This window comes from Petaurus breviceps, unplaced genomic scaffold (assembly GCF_028583685.1).
Source record: "Petaurus breviceps papuanus isolate PSGF00001 unplaced genomic scaffold, PetGlider_PUasm1.0 37, whole genome shotgun sequence".
Lineage (NCBI taxonomy): Eukaryota > Metazoa > Chordata > Mammalia > Diprotodontia > Petauridae > Petaurus > Petaurus breviceps.
Window position 1 is genome coordinate 75,374,281 of NW_027186296.1, and position 12,927 is coordinate 75,387,207.

At 44.1% G+C, this 12,927-nt stretch overlaps 1 protein-coding gene across 1 annotated transcript; it reads left to right on the plus strand.

The window, feature by feature from the left end:
• The first annotated feature begins 731 nt into the window (after window positions 1-731).
• On the plus strand, window positions 732-12,380 carry HIF1AN (hypoxia inducible factor 1 subunit alpha inhibitor). Its single transcript, XM_069098737.1, has 8 exons — window positions 732-968; window positions 1,596-1,846; window positions 4,240-4,388; window positions 5,791-5,936; window positions 6,899-7,005; window positions 7,443-7,506; window positions 9,716-9,826; window positions 10,744-12,380. Exons 1-8 carry the CDS (start codon window positions 780-782, stop codon window positions 10,786-10,788), a joined length of 1,062 nt encoding a protein of 353 aa, XP_068954838.1. The 5' UTR covers window positions 732-779; the 3' UTR covers window positions 10,789-12,380.
• Window positions 12,381-12,927: the final 547 nt, after the last annotated feature.

The following is a 12,927-nucleotide window of genomic DNA, read 5'->3' on the forward strand; positions in this document are numbered from 1 at the left end:
CCAAACTGTACCAGCTCTGTTCAAAGTGCAGCCAGGTACTGTCTCTCTCTAACTGCCTCGGGCTCCTGTATCTTTGGAGATGAAGAATATGTAAATATCCTCTGCCCAATTATGGGACACGCGTTTGCAAAAACTGGTGGAGTGTAGCTGGTGGAGTGTGTGAATGCACATATGCGTACACTCCGTGTATGAATAAACTGCAGTTTACTTCTGTCTCCTACGCAGGCGTATTTATTCGCAGCAGTAGCTGAACAGGACGCTAAGATTATTCGCCTAACACCAAGCTCCTGCACCAAGGAGGTAATCCTTTAGTTAATCGCTCCTTTGCTTACTCTTCCCCCGCCTCCTCCCGCAGCCAGTGGGCGGCCGATCTCCAGCTCTCGGCTTGGCTCAGAGCCTCTAGGACTGCTGTTTCTTTTATTTTTAAAGGATCAACCAGCCCCAGCCACTCTTTGTCCTCTCAACAGCCTCTGCTGTCTCTCCTCCAATCGGCGCCTGTACCTTGGGGCGATGGCTTTGTGGGAAACCGAGTCTTTTTCCACTGCTCGCCTACATTGCGCGCGTTCCCTACAATTGGGAGGGATTGGGCCTAGAATATCCCCAAGCCCTTCCAGCAACGATTCCACTCTTCCAGGCCAGGGGTAGTTACTCCTTCTGCTTCCCCTGCGGCGCCCTCTGACTTTTCTACTCATCTCTATGGTATCATTTGTAGCTTCTTCCGGAAGAGGCGGGGGGGGGTGTTGCTTCCGCTTCCGGTGGAGCCGGGCTTGGCGGCGGAGATGGCGGCGGCGGCGGCGGCTGCGGCGGCGGCCTCATCAGCCTCGGGCTCTGGGGGCCCTCGAGAGGAGCCCGAGGCCCCGACCCTAGCTTGGGACGAGTCCCAGCTCCGCAGTTATAGCTTCCGGACCCAGCCCATCCCGCGCCTGAGCCAGAGCGATCCTCGGGCAGAGGAGCTCATCGAGAGTGAGGTGGAGGCGGGGGGAGGGGAAGACAGAGGCTGGGAGGTCTGACAGCCCCTAGGGGGTTTCCGAGAGAAGCTTGGAGAGGGGAATGGTCAGGGGAACTGACGAGGGGAGGCCCTGGGACCGAGGCGGGGGTAAGAGAGGGGAAGGGTAAAAGAAAGGGTCGGAGCTTTGAGTGAGAAATAAAGGTGCATTTGGGGAAGTCTAGTATGTCTGAGCTTATTGACAGTGGAGCAGCTCTAGGCTGGTCCTAGGATTTGGAAGAGGCGGGATTTCTGAGTTTTTAAGATGCAGAGTTAGAGGGATTTGGGCGGAAGGGGGTGTTTTGAGAGTGAAGTGGTAGGGGTGTTCTGAAGGGAAGTGGTGTGGGGGTCTGAGGGAAATTGGAGCAGTTCGAGTGGAGTTAATTAAGGAGGACTCATCTTAAGAGTGGGAAGCATAAGGGAGGAGTGAAGGTAAGGGTTCTTGGGGGTGAGGTGTCTAAGGAGGCATTGTGACATGGGAATGTGCCTGGGATGGGCGCTGGTGGGGACACTGGAAAGAATAAAATAATAGTACAGACAGCGTTGTGGCTTGCAGGAGTGAAGCTTGAAGGACTGTTCAACTTTTTTTTGCCTGGCGCTCTTTCCTCAGGAGCCTGTGGTATTGACTGACACGAACTTAGTGTATCCTGCCCTGAAATGGGACCTCGATTATCTACAAGAGAATATTGGCAATGGAGATTTCTCAGTGTATAGTGCCAGTACCCACAAATTCCTGTACTATGACGAGAAAAAGATGGCTAACTTCCAGACTTTTAAACCAAGGTCCAACAGGGAAGAGATGAAATTCCATGAGTTTGTAGAGAGGCTGCAGGACATACAGCAACGGGGCAGTGAAGAGAGGTAAGCTTGAGTAGGAGCTGTACTGGAGTGAGGGGTAAGGGTTAGAATAGCAGTAAAAAGATAGACTTCATCTCTTATTCTTTCTGAAACCCTGTCAAAGGCCACAGTGCAGGAATTGCTATCTTAGAACTCTCCAGACTTAATCCCTAGTACTCTGATGACTAGATTTTTTAAGTTTCCTGTTGGTCTCTGGTGAAGCAGACAAGGCCAGTCCAATTAACTTAGGATCTGAGAAGTGGCTGATGGTAGGTAGGTGGTTGCTTTTTGATTGTGATTCTTGGTCCTTCTCTCTAGAACAGAAGAGTGAATTGTAGATGCAACCGTTTTTGGTCCAGAGGAGAATACCATTATTGTACATACACTGAATTGTCATATACCTCTAGGTCATATACATGCACGTATGTGAGAATTTGACCCTTGATGTTACATCTCTCACTTAATCATTACCTAGTGTAGGTCTGACAGCTTAGTTAGTGCTTTTGGCTTGCACAATTAGTTTCTTTTCCTAAAGGAACTCCTCCTAGGGTCTAACCTAGGGTTGATGTTTTCTTTGAATAGTTTTGCCCATAGGTGTGTGACTGAGAGAGATGATTATTAATAACCAATTCTTAACAAGGGGGCACCCAGAATTTTTTTTTCTATTTCCTCATTCAGAGACCAATCTTTGAAATCTCTGAAGGACTGGGATGTCCATGAACTTGCCTGGACCCTACCCTAGTAGGAGAGCTAATTTCTGATTAAGATATAAAGAGAATCTATTCTAGTTGAATGCCTGACCCTTTGAGTTCTATTTAAGTGGTCTGGGTAGAGATGAATTCTTTTGTCCAGATAGCTGGAAGCAGCTGAATCTCAGCAAGTGGAGCTGAAACTTTCAGCCCACCTCATCTTCTGCCCTTTCATTGATTGTTCACCAGTTTGGGTTGATTTCTTGCCTTTCAGGGATACCCACTTTTCCAAAGGTTTTTAAGTGTTTGTTGTTCTCCAAGATGGGATCTTTTGGTTACCAAGAGAGACCAATGACTATCTTTATTGATTATGTGCTAGCCTAATTAATAAATTGATTAACTGACAGAAACTCTTGTCTCATGGAAATTATCATTCATCACAATTAGATTATCTTTCTTTGGGCACTTCACCCCCAACCTCCTCCTTTCCCTGGTCTTCCTGGCACTGTGTTTCATAGACCTGGGGTATTTCCTTTTTCATGGTACCTTGTTGCCTTTGGATTCTCATCTTAGGAATCTCATTGCCAGCGGAGGTTAAATGTCTTTTTGTGGGTGGAAGCCTGGTTGGGCTTTGATAGAATATCACCATAATTTGTGCTTTCTTTTGGTGTTATTTGTGGAGTGTCTTCTGGAGACCTGTTCAGTACTTGTTGTATTATGGTTCTGGAGAAAACAGATTTCTTCTTCCTCTGAGCCTATTAATTCTGTCAGACATAGTAGGAGTAGTGTAGGATCCAGGTAGGAGTAGTGTAGGATCCAGGGCTCCCAGCACTTTCCTAGAACTTCTGTGTTTAATTTGAGTTTGGTAGTTTCCCATCATTAAGGGCAGTGTGGTATAGTGGAAAGAACTCTAGATTTTGGAGCCAGAATACCTGAGTTAAAGTTCTGGCTCAGCTCCTTAATTTCACCTTGGCTAAGTCACTTAACCTTTTTCAGTCTCAGTTTTTTCCGATCTTTAAAGTGTAAGGAGTAGACTAGACTGACCTCTCAAGTCCCTTCAAGCTTTAAATTTTATGATTGTTAAGGCAGGCCCAGGAGATTTGACTTCCTTCCTGATGGGAGTAAGTCTCCCTTTTAGGCCCTTAAAGGATTGAATTGTTTACTTATAAATTTTTCTTGCTGTTTTACCTTGTTCTTATTCTTTTGGTGACAGTCATAGCTGACACACACTTTGTGTGTCAAAACAAAGCATATTCCATGAATTTTATTGTTTGATTCTACTTTTGAGATACTTCAGTTATTACTGCCACGTTAAGGTGATTGATAATCTTCTAGGCTCCTCCTAGAATGTCACTGCCATGTTTGGTCTTGTTTGTGATTTGGCCAAGTTCAACTGAGCTGCCCTGTCCTGTGTATAACACCTGACCGTTTGGCAGAGAGAATCTTCACAAGACCCTTATGCTTTATTTTAGAAAATTGCTATAAACTGGAGGCTTTGAAAGGCATAATAGGAATTCTTCAGTCTCAAGAGTTCCTAAAAGCATAGGTTTGATGTTAGAGCCCTGACATATAAGGGAAAGAATTTAAATTTTCCAGATTAGTATTGGCTATTTGCAGCTGTTCTCTGTGGGGGGTTGTGCCAGCTTTGGGTGTGGGTTTGTATTTCAGGATATGGGGAGGCTGTGGCTTGAATGTATGCTAATGAGAGTTTCTTCTTGGGGAATATAGGTTGTATCTGCAGCAGACTCTCAATGACACAGTAGGCAGGAAGATTGTCATGGACTTCTTGGGTTTTAACTGGAACTGGATTAATAAACAGCAGGGAAAGCGTGGCTGGGGGCAGCTGACTTCCAACCTGCTGCTCATTGGCATGGAAGGTAAGAAACTAAGTAAAAATCTAGAATTGGTTGTAAGTTTCAGTGACCCAGTTGCTGGAGTAATTTCCCCAGCTGATTGTGGGCCATACAAGCCTAGACTTTAGGAGCTTCTCTGAAGCACCATTAGTCTTTAGCAGGCTTTTATCGTGCCCAGAAGAGTGTTAATCTGGGACAAGATGTTTGGTTTCTGTCAGGAGAAAGTGTCTTTTCAGTCACTTAGTATTTAGGTCTCTTAGATTTGGGCTCTAAAACAGGCTCTTTAGCAGGTTCTAATTCTTTATGACCTCACTTATTGTCACAGGTCAGTTTTAGTTGAAACAGTTTCTTTCTTAAGCTGATAAACACCTGCTCTTTGCTGACCCTACAAGTTCTTATTTGAGTTAACATAGACTCTTGTTTTCCTGGTTGCCTGCCATTGGTGGGCAGTGGAGATCATCCCATCCTCAAGGGTATTTATGAACTGTTACCACTGAGGAAACAGTTCTGGGCTTCAGAGATTTTGCTTCTGTCACTCAGGAATGTGCACTAAGTGTCCTCTATATAATACTCTATATAGATTCTAGAAAAGGTTATAGCAGCTGGCTTGAATGGAAGAGGTAAAGATTGGGATGGGTTTGGGCCCATACTGAGAAGTTTAAAAGCTGTTTGGAAGGACTTTGCAGAGCAAGTGCCTATATACAGCTCAGACTATCTGGTTTCATCCAAGAGTGGAATGCCTGTGTTGCTTCTTTGTTTTCATTGTTTCTTAATGGATTTATTTAAAGGTCTTCAAGTGGACTTTTTAGCATGTCCAAAAGGTTAATAACTGTGGAAACAAAAAAATTAGTATAATCTGCCATTTTTGCCAAAATTACAAGTACCACTTTGGTACGTTAACTTACTCATAAAGAGTTAGCAGATGTTGGCACAATCTGTTATTTTATGATTGGCAAACTTTTTAGATTTTTGAGGGTTATTGAACTACTTGTACATTAAACATGTATCACTTAGATATCTTGCTGGAACTTGTGATTGTACATGCTTAGAATTAGTTCATTTATATTTTTGTAATTTTGATGACTTTAGGTCCATGGGTGGATGGAAAGATTGGGGATTCCCTGACATCAAGGATGTTTGACCCTTTAGTACTTTCATGCAATCTCTCCTGGATTCTGTACTCCAGCTGAGGAGGTGGCAAACTACAGCCACCTGTATTTCATGCCTACTGTGAGTGAAGAATGATTTTTACATTTTAAATAAAATTTTATTGTATTTAAAGATGTAAAAAACATTCTTAGATCATGGGGATATACAAAAAAAGGTGGTAGGTCAGATTTGGACCTTGGGCCATAGTTTGTCAGACCCCTGTTCTGTACTATTCAATATAGCTCTGCTGTGCATGACAGTATCTTCACTGTTGTAGGAAATGTGACACCAGCTCACTATGATGAACAACAAAACTTCTTTGCTCAGATCAAGGGCTATAAGCGATGCATCCTGTTTCCTCCAGATCAGTTTGAGTGCCTCTATCCTTACCCTGTGCACCATCCCTGTGATAGGCAGAGTCAGGTGAGTTAACAGGGTTGGGGAAGGCAGTCCAGACTCATTCATAACATTTCTTTTTCACGGGGGTGTGGGTACTGTTGTGTTGCTACTTTTAAATAAAGGTAGCTTACCTTGCAGATGAATCAGAATTATATTTTAGCATATAAAATTATTCTGTTATTCTTCTCACTTGTCACCAATTCCCAAGACCTCTGTATTGATATTTTTGATGCTTGTGGGTAGTTATGCCTTATATAGGTCCACCTCTATTTAATTTCATTCATTGAAGTCCACTTCTGTTTCATTACCCTCATGTTGTCTTAGACTGAGCTGGTATGCTTGGGCTAATCTTTATGTCCCCTAAAAAGTTTAGGCTTAGATCCAGACCTTCCCATGTTCTCAGGGGTTTGAAATTGTTCTATGAAGTCATTGAAGTCTGCCCAGTATAGAACAGGGTAACTTGTATACATTATCCTAGGAAGTCCTAGGCTTAGTAGGGTATGGCTTGATTATGGGTAGCCAGGGAGGTATTATTGGCTTTCTACAGAAAGTGGATTCTGACCTATGACATGTAGGATTCTTATCCCACTAGAACACTTTTGTTTGTGCTTTGACAGCATATTCCAAAATTCCCAACTTTGAGACATTTGGGATAAATTCCCAAGCCTTTAAATTGTATCAGTCATTTCCCAGAATACCAAGTCTTAGGATCCTTCACAGTTAGATTTGTCCTATCTATTATTATCTGATTGTTTCATATGTTTAGTTTTGCCTCCCAAGTAGGCTATACATTTCCTAGTATTGTGCTGCCTTCTTTTTTTAAATTCCCAACATCTAGCACAGGGATAGAGATTAGACTTAGGATTTAATTGGTATAGGGAATACTTAGTTAAGAAAATTTCTTCTACCGGTGAAGGTAACAACTAGCTTAGATATCAGTAAATACTTGTTGGCTGATAAATTTCTTCTCTCACTGGATCTGCCAGGTGGATTTTGACAATCCTGACTATGAGAGGTTTCCGAACTTCCAGAACGTGGTTGGCTATGAGACAGTGGTTGGCCCTGGTGATGTTCTTTACATCCCCATGTACTGGTAAGAAGGGATAGAAGATGGGTGGTGGGGAAGATAGCCTCATATTGTGACTTGGTGTGATATACCTTCTATTCCCTGGTGAGAAGTACCTGTGTTCTGTGGGAGGTACTGAAACCTTGGTTTTGCTAGCAAATCCTCAGTGGGTACTCACTAAGTCTGGCAGGTGAATGACAGTTCTCTCTTCTGACAAAGACATAATGTTCATTCCTCTTATCAATAAAAATCCCAGAAGGTATGTTGATCTTGTTTCTTAGACATTTGGAGACTGAATATGTCTTGTATTAAGAGTCTCAGTACCCTTGACCTCAGTGGTTTCAGATGATGACTAGTTACTTAGATATTTCTTTGCATTTTCACCCTATACCCTGTGTAGTTCTCCTTTTACTCTGAAAACTACCCATGGCAGAACTGGAGCATGTTAGTTTATTCTGTTGCAGGTGGCATCACATAGAATCATTACTGAATGGGGGAACCACCATCACTGTGAACTTCTGGTACAAGGTGAATATTATCTTCCTGGGGTAAGGGTGGTGTGGTAAGGTAAGGCTATGGTGTGCTTATTCTGGGGCTTAGTTTCCCTGGTGAAGTGAAGGGTTTCCACTAGTGAAAAGATGGCTTCATGGTTCAGGTCTCCTTTTGGGCAGAGGGAGGTGAAGTAGCACAAGTTTGAGGGAGGTTCAGGTGCTCTGGCAAGGAATGCCTTAGCTTTTGCTGAGCTCAGGGAGGTTGTCTGGATCCTAGTTCTTTCTTAGATTTCCAGAGAATCTTGCCCTCACTTCTTTTGTGTCTCTCTGAATCTTCAGTGAGGACCAAACCAAACCAAACTAAACCAAACCCTATGGTAACTAAGCCTCCTACACCTTGCTGATGCCCCATGTCTTCATGCTTCCTAATTAACTTGCCCCTTTTCTCTGCTTCTGCCACTATAATAATAGTTAACATTTATAAATTAATAATAATAGCTGACATTTATATAATGATTTAAGGTTTGCAAAATACTTTATAAACATCTTATTTGATCCTCCCAAACAACCCTAAAAGGCAGGTGCTGTCATTATCTCCTTTTAACACTTGAGAAAGCTGAGGCACAGAAGTTAAATGACTTGCTCAGTCTCTGGTAAGTGTCTGAGGTCATATCTGAACTCAGGTCATTGTGATCGCAAGTCCAGTAGTTTTTCTAAGGCACCAATAGCTGTTTTATATAGTACCTTGTATAGCACTTTAGGTTTACAAAAGAACTTTATGTATATAAAGTAGTAAATTTGAGCCTCACAAGAACACTGAAGTACTCTTAATATTTTTCCATTTTAATATTAATAATATTTTAATATTAATATCTAGGGATAAGGAAACTGAGACTTAGAAGATAAGACTTTACCCAAGGTCTCACAACTAATTAGTGTCCAAGTCAAGATTTAGCCTAGGCCTCTCCTGACTCCGTCAGGTTCACCATCTGCTTCTGCCTTTCTTTTTTTTTCTGCCACCATATACTCTTTTCTATAAGAGTTCATTAAAAAAAAAAATCTTTAGTTTTTTTTCAGTTAACAATCTTATTTTCTATCCTTCATACCTTGCTCACATTGGGGGGAAAAAAGGAAAACAAATTCAAAAATATTCATAGTCAAACAAATTCCCACGTTGGTCATAGTTTTTTTTTTTAGTCTTAATTTGCAGGGTGTACATTTTCTGGGGTTTTATTTTCAAAGGGGAAAAAGACTACAAATTTAGAAATAACGTGCCAGGAAATGGTAATTAGAAATATGTACATACATACATGCACACACACACACACACACCAAAAAAAAACTCAAACCAAAAAGCATCAAAACTATCCAGGCCTTGAAAGGGTGGTACCTAAACTTTCTAAGCTTCTCTTTATAGTTCATAGCATCATAAGATTTCAAGGCAGAAGGGATCTTGGAGATCATCTTATCCAATGTCCTCATTTTACCGATGAGGAAACTGAGACCCAAAGATTAGGTTACTTGCCCAGGGTCACACAGGTGGTAAATAGCAGAGCTAAGATTTGAATCCAGGTTTTCGTACTCCATTGCTTTCCCTACTACACTGTATAGTTCTTTGTGCCTGTCTTGGCCTGGTTTTGTTTTTAGGTGTAGAGCTTTCAGTTCCTTCCTCACTTCTGCAAGAGAATGGTGTCTTTACTGCCAGAACACCCCATAGTTCACTGGGGATGTGTCAGCCTGAGTATTCTGGTTCAGTCACTATCACAGGCCTGCTTAAGTGTCCTGCCTCAGGAAACCTCCCTTACCTGTACTCACCCCTTTCATCCTTTCAAAAGGAAATACAAGTACAATGCACTGTTTTAAAAGAATACAGTACAACTCCCCAAGTACAAAAAACCCTCATGGTCAAATGGAGAGAACACTTAGATTTTGAGTCCAAGAACTTCTGTGCTCTAAATCCAGGCTGCTGCTTACTATCTCTGTGATGTTGGGCAGGCCACTTCATTTCTAGGGACCTCGGTTTTCTTAAGTGTAAATTGAGTGATTTGGACTAGGTGACTTCTAAGGTCCCTTCTGGCTCCAAATCTGTGTTCATAGGATCCTAAGTTTCCATCACAGTAAATACCTTTGATAATGTAGGTATTTCCCAGCATCCATTAGTTTTTCCTGTTCTCTGTCCAAGGACTTAGGGTAACTTGGAGGTTAGCCAATAAGGATAACTTCCTGAACTGCTGCTTCTTTTACAGGGGGCACCCACCCCTAAGAGGATTGAATATCCTCTCAAGGCTCATCAAAAAGTGGCCATAATGAGAAACATTGAGAAGATGCTGGGAGAGGCCCTAGGGAACCCACAAGAGGTATGGCTAGCCCTGGGTTGAGGCTTTAGCCATTGGGTGGGCAGGGGTGTTGATGGGCAAAGACAGAATTTATTGTCAACTCTGGTTCCTCTTATTTTGGAAACTAATGTATTTTCCATGAAGGTTACAGGCATCTTTAGAAAACCCTTGTTACCTAATGAATGCCAGGCTTGGCCAACAGATCTATGGAACCTGTTCTGTGTTGGCAGTAATGTTCCCTGTGGGGCTCATGTACTGGCTGGGGGATCCTCCAGGGGATTTTTTGAAGATTGGGGAGAGAGCAGTAAAGCATTTCCCAGCATGCTCACAGCTGTGCCAAGGCAGCTCTGGGAATTACTGGGAGCTGATTCTCAGAAAGGTGCTTCAGTGACTCAGAGCATAGAGGAGTCTGGTGTTTGTGAAATACTTCTTCCTATAAAGGGCAGCACTGCCATATTCAGTGCCCCAAGGGCACGTGGTGGGTGTTAGGTTTATGTTAGCCTTAATTGCACGTGATCTGATAGGGACACATGGCATCCACAAAGTTCTTTGCAGAGCCTGCAGAAATGTGCACATGTGTGTCAGTTGTCTGTTTAAGATCAGCTCTTCTGTCCCCTGGGGAAGAACATGGCATCTGTTTATCAGCTCAGCACAGCACGATGCTTCAGGGCATGGTGGGAGAGAGTTGATGAAAAATGGACCCCAGAGGGTGTTGGCCATTCCCTGTAAAGTTAGGTAGTCTCCACCCCTATCCTTCCAGTGGAGAGAGGAGGGAATAAAAGGTAAACAAAACTTCAGTTTTGTCTAAAAGATAGCCCATTTCCCATCCCTGGCTTGTCTAAGGTCTTCTGCAGCTGCCTCCCAGTCTAGAGGCCAGGGAGGTGGTTGTGGGATTGTTGCAGGTAACTCTGTGACTGGATCCTCCTGTCTCTGCACAGGTGGGCCCCTTGTTGAACACGATGATCAAGGGTCGATACAACTAGCCTGCCTGGAGGCTGAGGCCTCCTGGGTGACTGCCAGCTCTTCCATCCCATCTCGTCCGGTCCACGCTGCTTCGTTGATGAGGACTGGAAGATCCAGAGTGATAGTAATTGCACGCAGCACTTAACAGACTGGGTTCCTGCCCCAGCCTCCCAGGGCAGGAGTGTGAGGTCAGGTGGGGCAGTTAAGCAACCCACCCTCCTCTGCTCCCATCTTGGGTGATTTCTTCTTTCTCCACTTCTGTTCCTACTCACCTTCCCTCTTTGCCCCAAGTCCTGCATTCAGTGTGGAGTTCCAGCCTTGTGTCATTGTGTGTGTGTGTGTCTGTATGTCTTTCTTTGTGTCCTTCCTCCCAGGCCCCTGAGGCTGTGATGGCGCTCTTGTCACTTGGCATGATGTCCTGCAGCCTCACTGCCATTGTCTGGGTAAGGGAAGGAGCCAAGTCTACCTGGATCATGTTGGCATCTTGAAGGGAGTTTGTTGACCTGATGACAAGTCTCCCAGGCTCTTGGAACTCCTGAGTTTTTTCAGCCTTTCTTGTCTCCATTCTGACTAGATACTCTGCCTGTACACCAATAGTCCAGTTTGATTTTTGTACAGTGTGGGTGTATCCTGGGTACCACAAGAAGGAAGGAGCTGTCTGGCTTGTGTGTGTACATCTTTGTCCCCATACTCTGCCCAGGATCTGCTTACCAACATTCTCCACAGCCTGACTGCCAAGACTATATGTGCTACAGGAGAAGGAGCTTCCTGGCTTGGGTGTGACTCTTCTGATGACAACACTGTGGCTGAAGTCTGTCTATCAACACTCCACATGCTGACTTGGTCCATTTCCACTGGGTACTACTGCAGGGAAGTTGCTGCCTGGCCCACCAAGATGATTTTTAATTTGGTTTTTAGCCTATTTATATTGGTTGGGCCATGCTGCAACAAGCTTGAGGTTTATTAGATAGAGCCTCTGGGGCTCAGGAATCCCCTTTCTAGCCTCCTTCCTTTGGGATTGAGGTTGTTGGCTTTCTTGTTCCGAGCCAACTGCTGATCCCCACCTACAGTGGGGTCAGTGATGGGAACAGTCGACTGGGGCCTAAGAGGTAAATTGGGGCTGCTCCCTTGTCCATCACTTGGGGAGATGAGCCAGAGCCCTTGCCATCATCCCTAGTTCTGAATGTACAGATGCTCCAAACCTCTGAAAAGCACCCTCCCAGCCCCAGTCATGGTAGCTGCAGCCACCAGGGATGGGGCTTTCCTTGGTCATCTTGAGTGACTTGAGGACTGCCCTCCTGCAAGAAGACTCCCTGGAAGGAGTGAGGGAGGAAGGTGGGAGAAAATGTGTTTTACCTTTTTCCTTTTTGCCAAAGGTTTAAATTCAGTGTCTGAGCAGTGGTTCTTGTCCCCAGAAGCTCAGCTTATAATGCACTGATAGACTGGTGTGTGTAGGGGAAGGGGTGTGTGTTTACTTTCGTAAATCCCTGTGCTTTCTATGCCTGCCCTAGTGTTCTCTCTGATGGGAACAGGTTGTGTGTGAGTGTGGAAGACACGGTACCTTTTCTAGTGTAGTTCTTTCAATAACAACCAGTGTTGGGAAATGACCTGAGTGCTATATGGTCTGTGTCCCTTCTTGGTCTCTCCCACCTGACATGAGGGACAATGGTGAGAAAAAGGACAAGGAAAGCCAGGCTTGGTGGGTTAACTCTTCCTCTCAGACCTTCAGAAGTGAGTCAGCAGTTCATGCCGGGCCTCTTACAAGCCCTAGGACAGGAGGGACAAATAACTGGTTGTCAGGGCTGCTCAGTTTGGATTTGAGGACACGGCTGTGAGGGCATTTTATGAAATGCACTTGGGTGGGGATCAGAGTGTTATCCTCTTCCCATCTGGCTTGCACTGCTCTATTCCCTTGACATTGCCAGGCTCCATAAGCTCCAGAGAGTTTGAATCTGGGCAGATCCCTTTCCATTGCCTGGATGAAACACATATTGTGGGTGCCACTGTCCAAACTCCTTATTGGACACAAAACGGTACTCTTCCTGGTGTCTGCTAACTGGTCACAGAAGAATGGAATATCGAGATAGGGTTCTTGGCCAGTGTAAATGTCACTTGTTAGGCCAGCAAGTGAGAACTCTTAGGTCTCATCTTCCACAACA

Excerpts from the sequence above, each read along its gene's own strand:
- HIF1AN (XM_069098737.1), top strand. The coding sequence starts at position 780 with ATGGCGGCGGCGGCGGCGGCTGCGGCGGCGGCCTCATCAGCCTCGGGC. Across the intron at positions 969-1,595 it reads AGGAGCTCATCGAGAGTGAG|GAGCCTGTGGTATTGACTGA; the intron begins GTGGAGGCGGGG and ends CTCTTTCCTCAG. Across the intron at positions 1,847-4,239 it reads CAACGGGGCAGTGAAGAGAG|GTTGTATCTGCAGCAGACTC; the intron begins GTAAGCTTGAGT and ends TGGGGAATATAG.